The following is a 24,376-nucleotide window of genomic DNA, read 5'->3' as shown; positions in this document are numbered from 1 at the left end:
GTTCGTGGGATTCTTACCCTGCTTTGACCCGTGGACCGTTAGCTTTTTCCCGAAGTGATTCCGTTCTGTGCAATGAGTGTCTCCCTGGGGTATTCGCCGTCTTCAAAACAAGAAAGCACAATGGAGAGCTTGGAGAAGCAGCTTATTTGCCCTATTTGTTTGGAGATGTTCACCAAACCCGTGGTCATCCTTCCTTGTCAACACAACCTCTGTCGAAAATGTGCCAATGACATATTCCAGGTAGGGTATGTTTATATTTACAACAAAGATATGAACCAATGCACGTGGAGTCAATACTGTGCATATTAATATGTATCAGAATCCTATCTAGTGTGTTGAAAGTAGGCCCAGTGATCTACATGGTTATATGTAAAGGAATAGCATTCAATTAATAATCAAATGAAGCATTTAGCCTATTCAATTAAAGTATTTTATGATTTCAATTATGTTCAGATTTGTATTCCATGTTTGCCACTACTATACATTTGGAACATAGATCTATGGCCATGTATGCCCCAATATCATGCTCAATGGGGGACCCTGATGTAAACAAGACGAAAGTCTTTCTCTGGTCTCATCCCCTGTAGCCTACTGTATTGTACCCATTCTGCAATCTGTTAATAAAGTTTTCAATCAATCAATCAATTCAATACGATTATATTGACTAGCTTTATCAAACTAAACGGTAATTAATACAATTCTAACCTGTCAAGGCCTCCAACCCCTATCTAACCACGAGAAGTGGCACCACGGTGTCGGGGGGCCGTTTCCGCTGCCCCTCCTGCAGACACGAGGTGGTCTTGGACCGACACGGTGTTTACGGCCTGCAGAGAAACCTCTTGGTAGAAAACATCATCGACATGTACAAACAAGAGTCCACAAGGTGAGAGCCCCCGTTCTGCCATGAGATGGTGAAGTAACATCCAATACAATACAATACAAGATACGAGATACTTTAATGCCACACAACTATGGTTGGTGGTAATTGTTGGCGGTACAGCGTGTTAGTTAAGCACTGGGACATCAACATGAAACATCAAATGCCCCCCCCCCTCCCACCTCCCAACCCCACAATACATACCAGGACAGTCACATATAACAAGTGTCAGTCAGTGTCGGTTCAATTCAGTTCATGTTCAGGTCAGTTCGGATCGACAACACGTTCACATGTGCACTCCTGGGCGGTTCCTGTTGAGAGTCTGTGGTCATTCCAAACTGTAGTCTCAAATCCAGTATGTCACAAAGAATGGATCTGAGCAAAGATGGACAGTTGAACCGTTGAGACAAAGAACCATTATGACCGTTTTGACATTTTCTGAACAGCCCATGTATGTTGTGTGAAATATCAAAAGTATTTTGAGTATGAATGCAATAGATTACTTGTAAGTACTCAAACCTCTACTGTCCTTACCTATACATGTTCACAAGACCCAAATGTACCATCTTTAGATAATTAGAGTTCATCTGAAAACTTGTTCATCTGAAAACTTTAAACAGACTTATATTGTTCTTTGTCTCAAGGATTCAATTATTTGTCTTTATTTCCCCTACAGCCTTGAGACTAAAGGATTGTTGAGTTATAACACTATATTATCCGTTCACAGTAGTTCATAAATCACAAAAGTCAAGTCAAGTAGGCCTAATCTGCCCTTAGAGCATAACGCTAGGCTACAAGGAAGGTATTGTATTTCTGTGAGGGCATGTCACAAAGTAGCCCTGTCTTTGACTTGGTAATAGACCTATTGAAATGGATAGGTTGACTGGTAGCGTTTGAAGTTAGTTAGAAGTTAGACGTCTCTTGTAGGATACATTTTTATTGAGGTGGTCTTTCTTGTCATGCACACCAACAGACTTGTTATTCTGTTAGCAGGGGTTGCAACACTGTCCAAACAGGCTTTGACTGCACAGGTGCCCTGAAGGAGCGTGGCCTGGTTAGCTTGAAACTATTTTTATATGTAGGCCAGTGAGGCGGCAGTTGAGGCCGGACTATTTTTATTGTGGGACGGGGCCTGGTGAAATTCTGTAGACACTGATGTGTTACTACTGCCTGCTATTAACAGTAGGGGCACGAGACGTTCGTAAAAGTAAATCTCTTTAAAGAGATTTGGCCAAAATGGTCTAACAAGCTATTATTTGTGGTTTTTAATATGAGTGGCCTGTTGATAACATCTCATTTCAAACGGCAGCAGAGAACCTGAATGGCTTCCATGAATAACTGAACGAATGTCAAGAACAGAGAAGATATTTAACTAAAAACATAGGTCACTAATATAGAATTTGAAAAATCTCTCACAATAACACTGAGTGACACCAAATAGTTTGTTGTTTCAGTTAGTTGAACATTAAAGTTTGATATTTGCTCAATGTAGGTTTGTTTGTTTTACGATGGCCTGGTTCTTGACTGATGGTGGTTGACCAACATGTCCACTACTTCATAAATCAAATCAAATCAAATTTATTTGTAAGGCCCGACAACACACGTTAATGTGTTGACGTTTTATGATGAATTGAAAATGGGGGACCCTGATGTAAACAAGACGAAAGTCTTTCTCTGGTCTGCATCCCCTTAACAATTGTATGTATTGAGCTGTACTGTACTGTACCCATTCTGCAATCTGTTAATAAACTTTTCAATCAATCAATCAATCAATCAATGTCCCCATGGGCCGGACACGTCTTCTTTAAACAAGTCAAGAAGAAACATCACAATAAATCAAGAACACAAAAACACCATAAAGTCCAATAATTTTTTAAATAAATAAAATAAATGCAACACTCCCAGACATACCCCACACGAAGGTAAGGAAAAACTCACTAAAACCTAGCAATAGGAAAAAATGCACCACAGGCAATGTGGAGGAGAGAAACCTTAGAAGGGCCGTTCAAGGGGGGGATCTCCCTTCTTAGATGTACTGTAAGTGATAGTAGTGTTGCAATAAAACAGGCAAAACAGTTGGTATTTGGTAAGCATGCACTCATATGCGTAATGAAACACAGATAAGTGCATGCAATAGCAACTGAACATTTTGAAAGATAAAAAATAGAGCTGATGGCGGATCTATTTGAGGCAAGGGGGCGATGCAGAGAGGGTGGCATCCTCCCGGTCATCATCATGGGACGTCCAACACTCCGGTCATCACTAGATATATGTAGTTTGTATTCATGGTTTGACATCTCGTTTAACTTTCTCCTAGTGTGAAGCATTAAAGACTCACATGGTAGGAATGACAAGGCCTGTGAACTATATGCCAGGTCCTGTTGTCATGTATGGTCCATTGCACTGTGGAACTTTAACTTCATTTCAGATGAAAAGACTAACCCCTGTGTCGTTCTTTGTTGCCGTGATTACGCCAGCAGCAGCAGCAGCAGCAGCAGCAGCAGCAAGCCTGAGCCAGAGGCAAAGGTAGAGCAGCCTATGTGTGCGGATCACGGAGAGGAGAAGATCAACATCTACTGCGTGACATGTGGCGTGCCCACCTGCTCCCTCTGCAAGGTGTTCGGGGCCCACAAAGACTGCGAGGTGGCCCCCCTCAACAACGTCTTCCAGAAACAGAAGGTCGGGACCTCCATTGATATTGTAGCTCAGTGGTTCTCAGCCATTTCCATGTCAAGGACCCCCATATTGATACAGATTTGGCCATGGATCCCATTCGGTAGGATTGCTGTAATCTAGTCCATAATTCCATAACGGAACGGCCTATAGACCTGTTTGCCGATGACGTCATGACAAATATGCGCGCGCAGACCCGAGGCAGAAAGGAATGTAAATCCTGGTCAGAACAACGGGGCAGACTACAATATATTTGCATTTGTTAGCCATGCTAGCGATCTAAACAATCAATCCATGCCAAAGCTAGATATGTACAAGGTGAAAGACTCAACACTCACAGCCATGCTGATTTGGCAAAATTACATCCATTTCGTTTGAAATAACTTTTAGTCAGGGGAGTGCCATGGTTTCTTCATAGAGCCCCGTTCTACTTCTTTTGGCGCAGCAGCTTGCGCAGGTCCGGGGTAATTTAGTCATGTGACTCAGTTGGTATTGGTGATTGGCTCGAGCACGGTATGTTTGTAAACGGCAAACCGGTCTATACTGTATGTGCAGAGATACCAATGGAGAGATTGAAATAAACATAACTGATGATCAGAACAGTCATTCTCTCATTGCGATAACTTCTACTTAATGAAGTAATAGTGAAATTAATCTATTCCCCATTTTTCTCAAAGACCCCTGGGAGTCCCCCCAGACCCCAGGTTGAGAACCATTGTTGTAGCTTTTATCACAGCATCACTGCTTTTATGCTTCAACAAGCACATTATTTATTTCAAATATTGTACACATACTATATAATAAGCTCCTTAAGTATTTTGACATTGGCACATTGTTTCATTGACCATATTCACACAGCGGTCATTTTGCTCCTCTGTCCAATTGAGATTATAAGATCTCTTTTTCGAGGGAGCCCTGGCCAGGATAGCAGCAATACAGTGTCGCAAACAACATAAAAGCAAACATTAAAAACACATAGCAAAAGATGCAGTAGCAATTCACAGAATGATATGCCCTAAAAAGACAGACATGAGGAAATAAGATTTAGCTAAAGGAAGCAATTACAAATTTAAATTGAATCTGCCTCCAAACCCTTCACAACATTCTTTAATGTCCTAATCGGAATCAGCTGTATCTTCCAGGCTGCAGGGGCAGTTGACATAGAGGCCTGTTTGCGCATGGCCAGTGAAGGCTTCTGAACTCTTTGCAGTCTGTGACAACCTCAGAGCACAGTGGTTCACAGTATCCAGCCAATGCAAGTGCATGTACAACAGATCACCATAGTCAAGCAAGGGAGGGAATGTAGCCTCAACCAATGTTTTCCTGGCAACAAAGGAAAAGCAGGATTTGTTTCTAATATAAAAACCTAGCTTGAGCTTCAGTTTCTTTATTATGTTTTCAACGTGAAGTTTTTTTTCTACTCTGTTCCTAAATGAACCCAACCTGAGCATGACATAAGAGCAAAATGGCCACCGTGTGAATAATGGTCAATGGAATCTTAATTTCAGGGTGGCAAGAGTATTTGGATATATTGAGATTATATTCAGTGAAATGTAGTTTATTTTATATATATATATATTATTAATATTTGTTTTAATTATTATTCTTTGACTATTCTTTGAAATAAAATAGGAGGTTCACATACAGTATGAAGGTGAGCTGTCATACTCTGTTAAATAGTCTTAACAGAAAAGTAATTGGTTAAGCCATGTAGCCTATCCTACTGACGACTAACTAAGCTCCCTCTTATAACAATCAAAAATCTTTTACGCCACTGTTTTGGAACTTGGGACATTTTAGATTGACACCAGCCTCCCTTAGCATTTGTTACCAATGCTACTGTAAGTCAACAGGGTATGAAACCATTTCTCTCAAAATTGCATGCAACTCATTTCAAATGGTATTTTTGAAAGCTTACTGTACGTGTAGACAGTGACACGGTTTCACTATCATTTCCAACAAATTATAACAGGAACTGGTGCCAATTTAGTGTTGGTTAGTGACCAATAGGATAGACTTAGAAAAAAGTTGAACCTTCCTAAGTTGTGGAGACCTTACAGTATGAATGACCCTTACAGTGTGTGTGTGTGTGTGTGTGTGTGTGTGTGTGCATGTGTGTGCAGACTGAGCTGACTGACTGTATAGGCATGCTGGTGGGGAACAACGACAGGATCCAGGCCATCATCACTCAGCTGGAGGAAACCTGCAGGACAATAGATGTATGTATACAACTATGAGTCATTTCTCAGCATTGTCTTCATATATTGAGACGATATCCGCAAATTTCTGAAATCAAATATTGGCCTGCCACAAAGGAGCAAAATTTCACTCCAAAGTTCAGTAATATTTCAACGAGAAAAATATTGCAATATTTAATATCCAGTTTAACAATATTTTGCAAGGAATCTGTAAATGCCAAACATGTCATACTAACTTACCAGAGAAGCAGCAAAATATTGTTTAGGTTTTGCATACTTTTACAGACAAAACACATATGGCCATATTCAGAGGTGTCCCTTGATGCCTTTAATATCAGTCTTATCTGCTATTGACCTCCTTAAAGGTGGTGTAGGCAATTTCTTTAGAACAATCTTGGTAATATTTGGTGAAATTATCTTTATATCCCAACAGCTGATAAATCAAATGTTCTGAGAAAAGAAGTGTGCAAAACCACCTGCCAACCAGAGGTTGGGAAATTGGACTGACAATTTTTTATTGGACTGCCTGTAACCCTGGGAGTCTGTAGAAAAGCTTTGTTGCGCGTGCATAGCTAAAAATGCTGGGTTTGAAAAGTGATGCAGAACTATTTCTGCTGGACACGTAAGCTCACTCTTACCAATTTTTCCAAAATTGCCTATACCTGTATGGCTTTACAGGAGAACGGCCGGAGACAGAAGTCCAAAGTGTGTGAGACGTTTGATCACCTGTACGCCATCCTGGAGGACAGGAAGGGGGACATGACACTGACGATCAATGCTGAACAAGAGGAGAAGCTGGACTACATCCGTACCCTGAGGAGGAAGTACACGGAGCACCTGGAGAACATGGCCAAGATCGTGGAGACAGGCATCCAAACCATGGACGAGTCAGAGATGGCTGTCTTCCTCCAGGTGAGATAAGGCAATCAGGGCATTTACATGTGCAAATGAGTCGTGTTCACTCATTTCATTTTGTGTCTCGAATTAAAGGCTGGGTAGGCAACTTTGGAGAAATTAGCAAATGTAAGTTAACCGTCTGTAGTGTGGTAGTGAAAGATTAACCTTCTGTAGTGTGGTAGTGAAATGGTTAAAACAAGCTGGGAATCACTTTTCAAGCCTGGTGCCGTGCGCTATGCATGCGCAACACAGGTTTCCCACAGACCACCAGAGGCACTGGCTGCTTCGAGCTGGATGTTTCCAAGCCTCTCTGATTGGCAGGCGGTTCTGCCTGCAGTAGGTACTTTTCAGCAAGGAATGTTGTTAAGGTGTAAATTATGTGTTATATTTGGTCCGGTTCTAGAAGTTTAAACCAACCAACAACATCACACAGTACTTTGCTTTCAAGAAGGTAAAACTGTGTCCCCTGGGCTAAGATGTCAAGTTAGGAATGACAGCTTGTTGAAAGCTTGCTAGGCTACTGATTACGTGGCAACTAGGCATCTCGCTAGATGTGTTTAAAGTTTTTCTTGGACGGCCCCCAGTGTTGGGTCCCTAAATTGGCTCTCACAACTTTGAGAATCCCTGCTCTAGATGTTCCACTAGTGGCACTGACACTTTCTCAGTAGGTGGCACCAGCACAAGCTTTAAATGGCAAATGGCTGCATTTATATAGCGCTTTTATCCAAAGCGCTGGCAGAGGCAACCATGCAAGGTGCCAACCTGCACATCGGGAGCAATTAGGGGTTAAGTGTCTTGCTCAAGGACACTTCGACACGCTGCCCGGGAGGAGCGGGAATCGAACCACTTTTTTCTTTTCCACAGTAGCCTATTCAGGACCTTAATTGCATATAATTCCTTTATAAGTTCTTTATTATCTGCAAAATAGTGGCTGACATTATAAGTGAACTCAAAATACCAGATTTTGGTTATAGTTGCCTATAATGGACTCTAACTGTCTATGTAGCTGGTCCCTGTAGGGTGACATTTAAAAGGGAATCCCACAGTTCGGAGGCCATGATTTGCATTTGTTGCGTGAGTCAGTGTATGTGTTAATTTAGACAAATGGTCAAAATAGGAGTAATTTTATTAATTTGAACTGGGATCGGGACAAGGCAAGAGCCAGAATTAGTCACAGGATTTGAACCAGATGGGAGAAGAAGAAGAAGAAGAAGTCTTTGTCATGCAGATTAACACACACATGCGAGATGGGCAACACACAGGAACACACACACACATGCATTGGGTCGCCGATAAAATGTCTCTCTGCACTTGACCCATCCCGCCATCCTTCCCCCCAAGGGCAGCCGGGAGCAGACATGGGCTGCGGTGTGGGCCGTGTCCGGGGACCAATCCAAGTGCTCCCGTCTGTCTTCGTCAGGGATGCGACAGCATTAGCGATCTGTTCTGCATGTTTTTCCATTGGGTTTATATTATGGAGGGGAAACCCTTGCGAGCACGGGGAGAACATGCAAACTCCACACAGAAAGGCCTGGGAGATACTCCACCTGGGTACCTGGCAACAGGGAAACCTGGTCCCCAAGCGGGAATCGAACCCAGGACCTTTTAGCTGTGAGGCGACAGTGTTAACCACTACACCACCATGCAGCGTTGGGAGGTGACAAGACAAGGGTTAAATTCCATGTTGCTGCCAGAACTGCTTAGTCTCTCTCCATCATTGTGGCTCTCTGTCTCTCGCTCATAATTCTCTTCCCTCTCTCTCCTTTCCCCTTATTTTCTTTTTTAAATAATCAGCTGTAGACTTAATAATCAACTGCTTAATTTTGGCACTTGATTGCTTGAATGGGTTGAGTAGGCGATAGTCTTCACAATGAATGAGCTGTTTCATCTATGATCCACGTGTTCCGTTTCCTCGATTGAGGATAACCTTTTTACTACACAAAGTTACCAGTAGCCTTCTCCTCTCAAAGAGGCGTGGAACATTGTTACAGGCTGTAGTTAGACATGCCTGGCATGCTCAATTAATAGAGATTTAATCAATACCAGTGAAATATGTCAAAATATAATCTTCAATCTTCAATTTCCCTCCCACTCAAGTAAAATAGTTGAACTTCCCAAAAGCAATATTTTTACTCACAGTCCAGAGCTCTGTACATTTTAGAACGGTCAGAGTCAGCCACAGAGCAGCCACAGAGCAGCCACAGAGCAGCCACAGAACAGCCACAGAACAGCCACAGAGCAGCCACAGAACAGCCACAGAGCAGCCACAGAACAGCCACAGAACAGCCACAGAGCAGCCACAGAGCAGCCACAGAACAGCCACAGAACAGCCACAGAGCAGCCACAGAACAGCCACAGAACAGCCACAGAACAGCCACAGAGCAGCCACAGAACAGCCACAGAACAGTATCCTATAATGGGATAAATTCTCCTTTTCTTCCTTTACTTTGCGGTCTGCCCCAAGGTTCAATTATTGGGCCTTTGTTATTTTTGTTATATATCAATGACCTCCCTAACGTCTCAGACAGGCTGTTGAAAATTTTATTTGCAGATTACACAAGTGTATTCTATTCACATAATCCTGATACCATCATTAGGGTCATAAATGAAGAACTTAACAAACTATCAATTTGGTTTAAATGCAACAAATTATCACTAAACATTAAAAAAACGAATTAATTTTGTCTCAAATCTGTGATTTTTAACTCCTCATCTAAAGTAGTGATCAATGACATCCCCATAGCTAGGGTGTGTTCTACACGATTCCTTGGTGTTCTGCTTGATGAATCCCTATCATGGAAACCTCATATCACAGCCATAACTACAAAAATGGCCAAGAGTATTGGTATTCTTGGAAAAACACGTCACTTGCTGAGCACCGAGGTTGCCACAATGTTATATTACTCTATGGTTTACCAATATATCAATTACTGTAATTTAGTTTGGGGTAGTACTCATCAGACCAAACTTGAGCCCATATACCGTCTGCAGAAACGAGCTCTAAAAATAATCAGCTGTGTTCAACAAAGTCATTCTTCTCAGCCTCTATTCCATAAGTTAGGTATACTCAGTGTTTATCAAGTGAATCATCTTCAGACTGGTTTATTTGTGCATAGTTCTTTAAACAGAGCCCTTCCCCCTTTTTTTCATGACATGTTTGCCCACAATCACCAAATTCATAATTACCCCACACGTAGTAGTTCCTGTTTGCTTAGACCACCCTTTTCCCGCACTTCCCAATCTCAGTTTTGTTTGCTCTACCGAGGGTCAAAGTTGTGGAACTCTTTGCCTCCACATATTTTGGAATTTTCTTTTCTGAAATTCAAAAGAGCACTGAAATCTCATCTCCTAGATCACCAATATTTCCCATATGGACTTCCTTTACAAACTGTGGTCTGGTGGCTTGTTGTATTTTGTTATTGTATTTTCGTTATATTATATATTCTTCCTGTCATTAATTGTTTTCTCTATACCAGAAATCGTATGGCTTCGGTGTCTATGTAGGCCTGCTTGTGTGTGTTTGTTTGTTTTGGGGGGGGGGGGGGGGGGGGGGGGATTTTATATTTTATCTTGATATAATGTAATTTTGCTTCCTGGTGAATGCCACATGCAAGCCCCTAGAGGGTTTTTAAGCAATTCTCCTGCACATCCCTTGTGGATTATATTGTATTATATATGTAATTGTTTTTATGTGTAAATAAACAAACAAACAAACAAAACAGCCACAGAGCAGCCACAGAGCAGCCACAGAGCAGCCACAGAGCAGCCACAGAGCAGCCACAGAACAGCCACAGAGCAGCCACAGAGCAGCCACAGAGCAGCCACAGAGCAGCCACAGAGCAGCCACAGAGCAGCCACAGAGCAGCCACAGAGCAGCCACAGAGCAGCCACAGAACAGCCACAGAGCAGCCACAGAACAGCCACAGAACAGCCACAGAACAGCCACAGAACAGCCACAGAGCAGCCACAGAGCAGCCACAGAGCAGCCACAGAGCAGCCACAGAGCAGCCACAGAACAGCCACAGAACAGCCACAGAGCAGCCACAGAGCAGCCACAGAGCAGCCACAGAACAGCCACAGAACAGCCACAGCCATCCTCGAACCCACCCTCTCATTTGACCCCCATGTCCGCTCCATTGTCAAAACTTCATATTTTCACCTCCGCAACATTGCCAAAATCCATCACTGCCTCTCCCCCCCTGCTGCTGAATCCCTCATACACGCCTTCATCTCCTCCCGCCTGGATTACTGTAACTCCCTCCTCACTGGCATCACCTCCCGCTCCCTCCATAAACTGCAGATGGTTCAAAACTCAGCCGCCCGCCTCCTCACTAACACCCGGTCCACAGTTTAGACATTGTACATATGTCTAAACTGAACACTGTGACCTCTTTTTTTCTTCTAATTTTTACTATGTTTTTATTTCATACTTATCTTGTCATGCACAGTCTCTGGAGCGCAACAGTAAGAAGCATTTTGTACAAAAGTATTCTGTACTTCTGTATGACAACTATTAAAGAAACTTGAAACTTGAAACATCACTCCTGTCCTCCACTCCCTCCACTGGCTCCCGATCAAGGAACGCATCAACTTCAAAACACTACTCCTCCCCTTCAAAGCCCTCCATAGCCTGGCCCCCCCCTACCTGACTGACCTCCTTCTCCCCTACCACCCCACCCGTTCCCTCCGGTCCTCTTCCACTCTTTCCCTCACTGTCCCGTCATCCAAACTCAAAGGTTTTGGTGACCGGGCATTCTCACGAGCTGCACCCCGACTCTGGAACTCCCTCCCTCAGACCATCAGAGACTCTCCCTCACTCTCCACCTTCAAATCCAGACTCAAAACCTACCTGTTCTCCCTAGCCTTCAACCTTCCTTACCCATTCCCGTCATTCATGGAGTTTAAAGGCATTGCACTTGACCTATGTACTGAATCATGTAATTGTTTTTAATCCATCATTGTAATTCATTGTAATTAATAACCGTTATGATATTTGTGTCCTTTGTTAACTCGTCATCACTGCAAATGAGGGAAACCGCAGTGCTTTCACGAGTATAAATAAAGGTTTGAAATGAAATGAAATAACCACCCTCCTCCAACCCACCACCATTTTCCCCTGCCCTACGTTCTCTCCTCTCCTGCCCCCCCATCCCCCTTGGTTTTCCCTTACTCTCTTCCCGACTGTCTCCCCTACTCACTCCCGTATTTGTTATCCGTTACTCGTGGTTTTATGTTCCTGTGTATTCTTATTGTTCTCCGTTTCCCTGTGGTTCTATGTTTCTTTGTTTTCTTTGTTTCTTTTTTGCCTATTGTCAGCGACTTTGGGTATTTGAAAAGCGCTATACAAAAGAAATGAATTATTATTATTATTATTATTATTATTATTATTATTATTATTATTATTATTAGAGCAGCCAAAGAGCAGCCACAGAGCAGCCACAGAACAGCCACAGAGCAGCCAAAGATCAGTATTGACCATTGCTTGTTTTCACAAAGATAATATCACACAACAGTGTTAGAATAGAGCTGTACAAAACTCAACCTGTTATTACTGTTGTGAAAACTAAATACCTTCTCATTTTCTCCCACAGACTGCTAAACCGCTTTTACAAAAGTGAGTATTTATTTTAAGCCAAAGAAGAACTTTGATCATGTTGTGCACGAGTGTTGTTGTAGCCATCGCATACTGTAGCTATCAGCTATGCTAATATTCAAGTGCTGTGTATAGCATAACAAGACAACCTATTGAATTTGTTGTTGGTTCTTGTTTGAAAGGATTGTTGAGGGCACCAACACGACTCACCTTGACAAAGTGGAGCGCGGCTACGAGAAGATGGATCACTTCATAGCCAATTTTGGGGAGCAGAGGAGAGCGTTGCTTGGTGTCGACTTTATGAAAGGTATACTTACCTATAGGGACTGTAACTGTGTGTGTCTCTTGACAATTAACTCTCTTTAGAACACTCTGATTGTATTGAACTGTGCAAGTCCTAAGCAGTGTGTTACTGAGAAAGAACATAAGTAGTCAACTGTTAAAGGAACACACCAACATTTGGGGAAATTAGCTTATCGTCTTCTCCAGAGAGAGGCAAGAAGATAGATCTGGCTGCATGTTAGCCTAGCTTAGCACAATGAATGGAAGCGGACAGTGCCAGTTAGCCTTCGGGAGAGGTGTTAGTTGGACAATGCCTAGGCTAACCGGTCATGTCTGCTTCCATTCATTGTGCTAAGCTAGGCTAACATGCAGCCAGATAGCTTTCTACTGAACGCACAGAGAGGAAACTGGTATCTATCTTCTTGTCTCTCTCTGGAGAAGACGGTAAGCTAATTACCCAAAATGTGTACGTGTTCCTTTAAGGGTGCAGGGTGTAGGACTCAAATGAGGACAAAGGAGGCAGTAGATGCTTCCAATGGTATTTTATTAATGACCCAAGGCAAAGAAATAAAGAATTCATAGTCAAGTAGTTCAAAAGTCAAAAATACAAAACAAGGATTCACAGTGTATTTAGTGAAGATAGCAGACAGTTTACACTGAACAGAAGACAATGGACCAGCCACCACCACACGGTAGAGCAACCAGATATACACATGATGATACAAGATACACCTGGGAGGGGAACAGACTCACAAAGAAGCACAGGGAAGCAGGGAACTACAAAATACTGGAACATACAAGAATAAAATAAAATACAAAGACTTATAGCCTACATTGATCCGTCACTGAATGGATAGAAATTCTACAAAAGATTGGTTTATTTTTAAATAGAACCTAAGATAATCGTGCCTTTGCAGAAACAACAAAGTCTACTTTTTGGTAGCTCTTTCACACTGCCGTTGATGTTCAAAAGGGGTGTACACATACTCCATGAAACTTGAACGTTGCTAGGCACTTGTAATTCACCCTTGTGAAAACCATGGCACCTTTTACTTTCTAATGTTATGTAGCCTATTACTCTACTGCAAACCATTCAAATGTGCACCTGGGAGTTAATAACAAGCGCAACTGAATGTGGAGGTTTGAGGTGCGGAGCTTCTAGTAGACAACTTCTAGAAGTTGTGAAATGTAGTAGCCTATTTCCCACCCCTTTTCAGCAGCAATGACAGTGTGGATGACGTTTAGTAAGGTACGCTGACATCAGCTAAAACGTACCATATACACCTACTGTACAAACACAAGATTAGTTAAAGACAGGGGCTATTAGACTGGTATGGTCCTTTACAGTTGGTCTCAGTTGTAACAATCAGCCCCTCTTGTCAGGCCATTGACCATTATTCACACAGGGTTCACAGGGTGGAAACTAAGGAATTCCAATCTGAGCAATGACATAAGAGCAACATGTGGTCAATGGCCTGACAATAGGGACTGAATGTTACAGTCAGCACTGCAGCATAAGTGCTTCTCTGTGCACTGTACAAAATATCATAATAAGTTAATATTTTCAAGCAAGCTTTTTGTGTTCTTTAATTTAGTTCTTGAATCAACTAAATATGAGTATATATTAACTATCAATATATTATTAAATATCAAGTTTACATCACTATGCACTGCAGTCCTGTTTAGTTGATTCAACTCCTATTTAGTTGCTTCAACAACATAAAAGCCAATGCAAAAAGCTTTGCTTTATATTAAAACAACTTGTGATTTATTTTACAGTCTGTAAATAAAAGCTGAAAGACAAACTTAATTCCACAATACAGAATTGTTGCTTCAGTTTAAATAAAATGAAAAGGACCAAACCAGTCTAATATTGACTCCTCACCATTACCAGCGATTGCCCCTATCTTGTTGTGTTTGTAGGTGTATATGATGTGTGTTTTACTTTTATCTGATCTCAGATTACCTTACGCCAAACTGCCATTGATGTTGAAAAGGGTGTGTGAAAGTTTCTAGACATAGCTAATTAATACTTGTGATTGTGAATAACACCGTTTACTGTCTACAACACTCTACTAGAAGCCCCGCACATCGAACTTCCATATTCAGCTGGGCGCACTTGTAATAGGCTACAATAACGTTAGCCAAAGTTTTAACAAGGGTGAATTACTAATGCCTAGCAAATTTCAAGTTTCAAGTCATGTTCCTAATTAATTACATGACCAAACTGGTTTCTCAGTGGATGAAGAAGATGAAGAAGAGTATGAAGAGGAAGTAGCGGGGCGCAGGGGGATGACTGGCACGAGCCGCGCTGAGCCTTCCCATGCAGCAGGGGGAGCCGTGAGCTCGCCTCCCAAGCCCCAGACACAGCAGGCTGCAGTCACCCAGCAGCCGAGTCTTCAGCCCCTGCCTCTGCCCCAGAGAACAGCAGAGGGCCCTGGCACCACCACAGCCACCCAGGCCCCGAGCCCAAAGCCCCCTACACTGAGCCAACCACCTCAGGCCATGTCCCAGGCTTCATCTTTACCTACAGGGAACTCAACTCAGGTGAGAGAGTAATATTCAATTCCTATTTGATTGCATGTTTTATATACTGTATAGCAGGGTGGCCTTTTGGTTACATTAGAGTAGAACCGTTTATTAAAGTGTCACTCTACAAAGTTACAAATAACTTCAATACTGACAAAAGATCAGAGAACAGCAAACTTTGTAGACCACCTAATAAATTCATTTTGAGACACTTTACAACCATATCATCATTACCACAAAATGTGGTACATATGGCACTATGTACCATGTACTACTATTTGCTATGTACTATGTGCCACACATGGCACTTAATCCTCTACCTGCACATGCACACAGTTTTTTTTGCATACTCTCTGCAAATGTCAGATTGTGTCTGACTTTTATAAAAAGGACATTTTATTGTTTGTCGAAAAACACCCAGCTCTCTTTCACCTCTCAGCTCAGATAACAGGAAGAGCTGACTGAAATGTGCAAATATGACATTTTGTGAAACCGGACTGCACTCCATGCTTCAATTGTGAGGAAGCGGTGGAAAGATATATTCTGAGACAGGTTGTCATCACCCGGTGGTTGGTTTTTATTTTCTTGTTTCTTTTGTTCCCCAGTGGAAAAAACAGGCAAACGTATTTAACATAATTAAATAAGAACAAGAATACAAAACGATTAAACTTCTCCTACAAACAAAATATCACCCAACAACGAGGCTTTAGCACAACTGTGTCTCTCCTTCTCCTTCCACCTTTTCCCCCTGAGAGGAGCTTCTACCCAGGCTTTATCCTGGAAGCTCCTCCTACAGGGACAAACCAAAATCACAATCAATCAATTAAACAATACAGACATTATTTTACAGCTTAAAGGAACATGCCAACTTTTTGGGAAATTCGCTTATTTACCATCTACCCTGGAGTTGGACAAGCAGATATATACCCTTTTCTTCTCTGAGCATGCATTAGGCTTAGGGAACCGCCGCACCGTTAGCAGTGTTTTCATCACCTCAAAAGCCCAGTTTTTCAAAAAGCAACAGGGCTTTTGAGGTGATGAAATCACTGTGCCCAGGCAGCAGTGGTTCGGCAACGAATATTTCTGCTTAGAAAAAGAAAATGTCTAATTATTATTTCTTTTTTTTCGCCACGTGGTAAATACACAGGTCACAAAATTTTTACAGGAAAGTTTGAGTTGTATTTGGAGTGTATTTCGTGACTGTTGGGAACTAGGCTACACTGGCACACCTACTTCTAGTGAATGACGCTAAGCTAGGCTAACGGTGCGGCTGTTCCCTAAGCCTAATGCATGCACAGAGAAGAAAAGGGTATGTACTTGTCTAACTCCAGGGTAGATGGCAAATAAGCAAATTTCCCAAAAAGTTGGCGTATTCCTTTAAAGAACTCTGTACCACATGGATACAGCACTACATACTGACCTACCATTATAAAAACACTAAACCGTGTTTAGGGCAATGTATGTCTATTCCCTTCTTATTTTGAACCCCCCCCCCCTGTAGCTACTCCCTGTAGCACTTGGTTCCTTCCAAATCTCCCCTCCAGAAAAGGCTTTGGCCTCTCCCAGTTCTGGTGGGGCAGCCAGGGATTCTACGAGGAACCAAGTGTGAGCACAGACCAACAGGGTATTTGTTAACATTTTACATACACATAACACATTATTTAACAGAATGAGTTAGTCTTCTGTGCCTGGGTTTTACCAGTACCTACATACAAAATAAACAATGCCAAAGGCCTAAACTAAATGTTTGGTAGTATGACCACATGTGGGGACCAGGGCTAAACCAATTAAGACTGTCAGTCCACCATTTAGGGCATGGGATAGTCCCATGATACCCCTCCCCCTTCTGGAGTCCACACATGTGGCATCCTATGTTCAACCATGAGCTAAAAGTGCATAATCCTGAGCCATGAAACAGTCCATCAACAGGTCATCAAACATTGTATCTTACTGTTACATTTGCACTCTGGTTGGATGCCAAACTTATTTTCATTGTACTGTACTTGTGCTGCATGATGGCAATTTGAATCTAACCTAATGAAATCGATCAGAGAATGTGAGGCCTGTGGTTGGCCAGGCTCCTTTATTCACTGTGTCCTCAGGACGTTACAGTGCTACAGCAGGTTGTTATGTTCAATTATCTGATGGATCTGAGGGTCTTCTCCTCCTCTGTAGACCATGGTTGTTCCTGTTGCTGCTGCCATTGACTTTTCGGAGGCATCCCTGAAGCTTGTAGTCTTCTTTTTTCTTCTGACACCAATTGTGATGAAGCATGGAGTGTTTCTATGCGCTGCACTCCTGTGTTGGGATTTGGGTTTGGCCCTGGGGCCACTGGAGTTTCTCACCTTAGCAGGCTGTGGAATGATGAGACACCCGATTAGACCCCTGGTGCCTGCAGTATAGAGGGATAGAGGGAAGGAGGGAGACATAGAGAGAGGAAGGGATAGAGGGAAGGAGGGAGACAGAGAGAGGAAGGGATAGAGGGAAGGATGGAGAGATAGAGAGAGGGATATAGGGAGAGATGGAGGGAAGGAGGGAGAGATTATATTATAATTACTGACCACTCTGCTGTATGTCAGCATCACAGAGGATCATGTAGGCGTGTGGAAACATTAATTGGAGTGAGCACACAGCTGAAGTCAGCACAGTCACTGGAAAAAGCCACCTGGGAATACTGTTGTGATTATAAATGAAGGCTTTACTGTAATTATGACTGAATCGTTTTGTGTGTGGAAATGAATGGAAGCGGATACGGACCAGCTAGCCTAGCTGTTGGTCCAAAAACACATGTTCGAGAGTTTTAAGCTCGGCTAGTGGTCTGTATCCAGATAGCTTTCTACTGAACACACATAGAGGAAATGAGTATATCTTCTTGTCTGACTCTAGAGAAGACGGTAAGTGCAAGACGGGTAGGCTAAATTCCCTTTTATTAATGTCTGATGCTTTTAACCCTTTCACTGCCCGTCTGTAGTGTGGTAGTGAAAGGGTTAGCCATCTGTGGTGTGGTAGTGAAAGGGTTAACACTTTGTCATGTGGCAGTGAAAGGGTTAAGGTATCAATGGTGCAAATCATCCTACTATTGTCAAAAGAGAGATTCCTTAGTGAAATGTGCCTGTAAATCATACAATACCTGTACCACAGTGTATTGTATGACAAAATGTTACTTTTCATTATATTTAATGCATATTGATAATCCAAGCCATCCTGTCTCTGGAGTTTAAGAAAGACAGAAAGAAAGAAGAAAATAAAAGAAAGCTCTTTATTTTCCAAGTACATAATCGATCCTAACTACTTCAGTAATTAACTCCAGTACCAATGCCATGGTGTGGGAGGAAACCGGAGTACCCGGAGGAAACTCATAAGGGGAGAACATGCAAACTACACACAGAAAGGCCTCTCGTCGGGATTCTAACCCAGGACCTTCTTTCTGTTAGGCAGCAATGCTAATCGGAAAGATAAAAAGAAAGAACGAAAGAAAGAAAGATCCTCATTCATGTGTCCCATATCTTCTTGTTGTGTATCAACAGGGGGCGACAAAGCCATCCTTCAAAAAGTTATTTCTTACGGTGCAGACAGAGATACTTATCTTGTCAACACAATGAACACTTACTGAATCAAAGACCATATCCCTTTTTTTTTTTTTATCTTTTTCCCCCTCCATTTTCCTCCGATTTTCTCCCATCCCAATGTTAGTCGTTATGCCAATTCCCAATCCCCTTCCTGGTCGCTGCGCACTTACCCCCCACAGTCGGTCTGGGAGAGTGGAGGCTATCACGTGCTTCCTCCGACACACGTCCAGCCAATCAACCGCTTCTTTTCACCTGGCAGCGCAGATTCTCATTGAGAGGGCGTAGCGTGTGGAAGGATCACACTATCCCACTCAAGTCCTATCCGCGCTTAGCAGGCGCCCCGACCGAACTGTAGGAGTCGCTGTTTACAACGACCCGGACCCACCCCGCCAGCTTTCCCACAATACAGCCAATTGTATTAGTGTGAACGGCCAGCCAAGCTGGTGACAACCCCGGAGCTGTGAGCTGGATTCGAACAGGCGAATCTAGCCGCTCCGGGGTTTGGTGACGAACGCAATCTCCGTTACGCCACCTGACCGCCCAAGACCATATCCTTTTTAACCATACAGTTGCTGCTTGACTTGTGAAGCAGTGTGGAAGCTAATCAATGATACATTACATCGACATAGATCGTCAGGTGTGTGTGTGTGTGTGTATTGATTGATTGAAAATGTTGTTAACAGATTGCAGAATGGGTACAATACAGTACGCTTCAATACACACAATTGTTAAGGGGATGCAGACCAGAGAAAGACTTTCGTCTTGTTTACATCAGGGTCCCCCATTTCCAATTCATCATGTAACTAACGTACACGTACGGCATACTTGTCTATGATGCACATGATTTGTTACAGTGAGGTGGCAAATTGAATCTGTCTTGATGTCTTTACCTTGTTAATCTCTTGATGGATAAGGTATTTGAAAATGCAGTAGGTCTCTCACTGTTCAAAGTCAACAAAATGGTATTTGCATGTAAAAGCAATGTACATTATTTAAGTCAAGTGAACACTAATATACATAATTAACCTCATGATTGACATATTTTAAATCAATACATTTAATTTAAAGTACCTAGTAGTAACTAATGAGGAACTTCATGTCAAGAAACTGTTGATTAACCATCAGTTACTCAAGTCTCATAACTGATGCTCCATGCAGGAAAGTCCTTCCAGAACAATCCATTTGATTATCAAACTCCCTTACCTCTGAATCTAAGTCAACTGTCAGTTCAATACTATTCATTCCCTCCAGGTTCTTAGTCATTATTCATATCAAAGTAAGGTGCTACACAAATTAAATATACTTGAGCACAATAAGTCCTAAGACTCCTAATCTGTTTACCCTTTCTCCTCATTTTACAGGCTTCTGCTGATCCTGGCAGCCACAGCAGTGAGAACGTTGATGAGAAAGATGGACCACGTCATGTCTTCTCTTTTTCTTGGCTCAATCAACAGAAGTAGAGCAACTAACTTGAGGACTTAGAAGTTCAAGTTGCTGTTTGGTTTATTTCTCTCTCTCTCTCTCTCTCTCTCTCTCTCTCTCTCTCTCTCTCTCTCTCTCTCTCTCTCTCTCAGGTGAAAACATTGCTATATAGGCCTATAGTATGATGTGTGTCAAGACGAGAGACCTGCATGTGTGTAATTTGACTCATCTGCGTGTTATGGTCGTTTTACACACAGTTCCATTTCATGCCTATATTTTGTGAGTGGCCTGTAAGGCTTGTTTTGAGATACTGAATAATTTACAGCAATCCATAAATGTGACAGTGGAATCTTTTATTACAAATATAAATGTAGACATTCTCTTGCACAACAAACGTGGTTGCTCATATGATTTATTATCAAACATTTGTACAGTGAGAGTGGACTCCAGAGGGAGATATTCAAATTGAAAAGACAAAATGCATGGGCAACTTATACTCTATACAAAATATATGATTTAATATAAAGATTGAACTTTTTTTTATATGTATGTACACTATTTCAATCATTTGAATTAATTAATGAATTAAATATTTATTTCGAACATGTGAACTTTTTAAATAAAGTTTCCCTGTGATATACCATTTTGTCACATGGATGTACACGACAATGACTGAATACTGAATGACAGTTTTAATCTTTTCACTGCTGAAAACATGGAATTCGATCATACAAATGAATAAAATAACGAATACAAACTTAAGTTGTATAATAATAATAATAACAATAATAAAAAATACGGACATTATGTGTAAATAGCTTATTAGGCTATTGTATTTCTCTCGCACTCATTATCCGTGCATGTCCATCATTATCCGGTTACTATTCGCCCGGTTTGCGATTTTCTCCGCCCGAGTCATTTCTAGAACTTCTCTGAGCAAGTGGAAAGTCAGATCTAACGAAATAGGACGGTCGTTAGAGCGCTTCACCCTTTCCGTGGAGTCAGAGTCCTCCATCTGATTGCCGTAGGTGCCCAGAAACCGACTGGGATTGCCGATTTTACCTTGAAGCAGTTGAAGTCGCTGAGCCAGGTTCACTGTCAGCGTAGTGGCCGGAGCATCGGGTGATGATGGGTCCGAGGGCGACGAAGCAGGTGAATTGTGTTTTGTCTTGTGGAGTCGAATGAAGCGCTCCTCTCCGAGACGCAGGAGGACGGGAAGGGACCGCTGCTCCTCTTGGGACCGCTGCTCCTCTCCGAGCCGCAGGAGGACGGGAAGGGACCGCTGCTCCTCTTGGGACCGCTGCTCCTCTCCGAGACGCAGGAGGACGGGAAGGGGCCGCTGCTCCTCTTGGGGCCGCTGCTCCTCTTGGGACCGCTGCTCCTCTCCGAGACGCAGGAGGACGGGAAGGGACCGCTGCTCCTCTTGGGACCGCTGCTCCTCTCCGAGACGCAGGAGGACGGGAAGGGACCGCTGCTGGATATCGATTGGAAGGCTGCTTGACGAGCGACCGGCTCCAGGGCTCTCAATGGCTCTACATTCATAGCGTGGCTGGAAGGCACCGAGCAGGGCCACAGCAGAAACGAAGACATGATGTATCTTCATCTCGAGAGGCTGAGAGGAATCTGAAATGCAGTGGAACAGGCATGTTTGATTATTTTGGCGAGACATTTTGAAAGTGTGAGACTTGTTGAATGTTGGGATTGGGAATGAGCGGCTCTGGAAAGTTTGAGGAGGCCCAATAGGTTACTCTATGTTTTATATTGATTTGTATTTTGCCTGCTTTGATCACCAATTAAAGTATCACTTGCCATTCAGAATCTCCTCTTGCATATTGAAATTTGTTTTTCCGTGGCCTATTACTTACACGAATATATATTAAGATGGTATGAATAGCTTATTATGTAGGCTAAACGCTTTCCCAAATGTATGTATGGTAGGCTAGACGCTTTCCCAAATTTAATCCACAGAGCTTATTATTATGTAGGCTAATAAGTTATTATATACATTTGGTTATAATAGTATAGGTTAAACGCACATAAGAGCACCACTATGAATTGAAAATGGGGGACCCTGATGTAAACAAGACAAACGTCTTTCTCTGGTCTGCATCCCCATAACAATTGTGTGTATTGAGTAATTGAGCTGTACTGTATACCCATTCTGCAATCTGTTAAATAAAGTTTTCATTCATTCATTCATCATATACTCTCTGTCATGATCTCTGGGTAACAGTACTGTATATTTGCATATCATATCGTGTCACAAATGTAACCGTACTATATACCTGTATGTCATGTATGTCCCTATGCCATAAATGTCACGATGTCATATATGTTGTGTATGTCATAAATGTCACTATGAATTGAAAATGGGGGACCCTGATGTAAACAAGACAAACGTCTTTCTCTGGTCTGCATCCCCTTAACAATTGTGTGTATTGAGCCGTAGGTACTGTATTGTACCCATTCTGCAATCTGTTAAATAAAGTTTTCATTCATTCATTCATTCATTCATCTTCCCATAAAACAACAGAAGCCAGGTTGGTAGCCTACCTGAACTCAATGTGACAGCGGAGAGGACTTTGAAGTTCGACAGGATGCTCTCCACGCTTGTGCTGCTTGCCTCCCAATGAACCAACTGTGCGTCCTGAACGAAAGCATGGCGACAAGACTTATATACCGTATCATATACATGAGAGTGAGACCATGTCATAGGGCTGAAGAGATGCGCAAGCGCTACGGCAACACCATAATGGGGAGCAGCCCCCTTTTGTTGGCGTGCATCACAGTCACGAAAGGGGCTAAAATGGGGACTAAGCATTGTTAGGTTCAATAATAGCTGATATCAGAATGATGAGTCATTTAAATCAATTGTCTCCTCATCTGATGATGGCCTAGTTAGGAAGCATTTGGTAACACTTTATAATACAGCCCGGTTTCAGAGTGAAATTTCCCAGAATTTACGGTGTAATTTCCTCGTATGAATCAGTAGCCTAAATAATACTTGCCGGTTCCTACTGGTACTTAACTTAACTTCTCGACATTTACCGCATTATTTCCCAGAATTAACGGTGTATTTTGTTCTTATGAATCAATATAGTACAGTAGGCCTATATGGATGAAGTGCAATCAAAACTAGAAAGGTGTGTTCAGTGGAGTGCTAATCTCCACCAGGCACATTCCCTAAATAATAAATGTAGCCATAAGCGGCAATTCCTGGGTTCAAGTCATGAGTTATGCATGTGAAATTAATTATATTTATCGTGTGCATGTGCGCACCTTTGGAGACCTATTTCAGAACCAACCAACCTCCTATACGATATGTGAAGATCAGCCTTCAATTACGTCAATTCCAGGAATATATATTTATAGATATAATTGTATATAATTAATATACTGTTCAAAAGTTGTCCTGGTATGACAAATCGCAAATGCAGTTACTGGTGGAGATCCCAATGCTTTTGTTCTCCAGACACACACCGTTCAAATATTACAAATATTTCCACTACTCCAAATCAAGAAAAAACTATTTCATAAATAAGTATCTTTTGATGGCGGACATGGTGGTCATGTTCAGTTTAACAATCAGACAACATAAAACATTGTTTGTTTAAAATAGAGTTAAGACCATGGCTGTGACGAGAAAGGGAGTTAAATCATGTATGATACAGGACTGACCTTCTTTCATCCTGACAGCTCTGTTTGATGACTCAGGGAAATAAGGATAATGCAAGTCCAAAGCAAATATGAGGAAGACAACTAGGGTTGAGGCACCCCCAGCATCATAGCAGCACCCCCAGCATCATAGCAGCACCCCCAGCATCATAGCAGCACCCCCAGCATCATAGCAGCACTCCCAGCATCTTAACAGTGACCATGTCATAACAGCCTGCACCAGATTGCATTATGAGCTGGGTATAGTCTAGTCTACAGAAGCCCAATGCAAAACCAGCCAATTTGGCTTATACAATGTAAGGGTCAAGGCAGTTATCTCTGATCAATGAACAAATAAAACAAGGTCCAGTCAAACATTCTGACAAGGAGGAAGGAGTTGATAAAGGAGGAAGGAGACAACAAACACAAATATAGACCTACTCCTATCCAAGCTCCGGGAGGGTCATCAAAGAGAAGTCACCTATTCGCAGTCCTTGCCCCACAATGGTGGAATGAACTACCCACCCCAGTTAGGACAGCCGAAACACGTCCAATCTTTCGCTGTCGACTAAAGACGCACTTCTTCAACCATTATCTAAAAAAAAAAAAAAAAAAATCTAACCCTAACTAACCGTACTGTCATGCACTTGTCCTAATAAACTAACCTACACTGTAGCACTCA

At 42.2% G+C, this 24,376-nt stretch overlaps 1 protein-coding gene across 1 annotated transcript; it reads left to right on the top strand.

The window, feature by feature from the left end:
* Window positions 1–20,085, top strand: trim55a (tripartite motif containing 55a). Its single transcript, XM_084327376.1, has 9 exons — window positions 1–240; window positions 714–883; window positions 3,361–3,556; window positions 5,674–5,769; window positions 6,427–6,660; window positions 12,237–12,259; window positions 12,421–12,545; window positions 14,760–15,067; window positions 19,980–20,085. Exons 1-9 carry the CDS (start codon window positions 73–75, stop codon window positions 20,076–20,078), a joined length of 1,419 nt encoding a protein of 472 aa, XP_084183502.1. The 5' UTR covers window positions 1–72; the 3' UTR covers window positions 20,079–20,085.
* Window positions 20,086–24,376: the final 4,291 nt, after the last annotated feature.

The sequence above is a fragment of the Notolepis coatsorum genome (genome assembly GCF_963971535.1).
Source record: "Notolepis coatsorum genome assembly, chromosome: 13".
Taxonomy (NCBI): Eukaryota; Metazoa; Chordata; class Actinopteri; order Aulopiformes; family Paralepididae; genus Notolepis; species Notolepis coatsorum.
The sequence above is the reverse complement of the archived record's forward strand: the minus strand, read 5'-3'. Positions and strand labels throughout refer to the sequence as shown.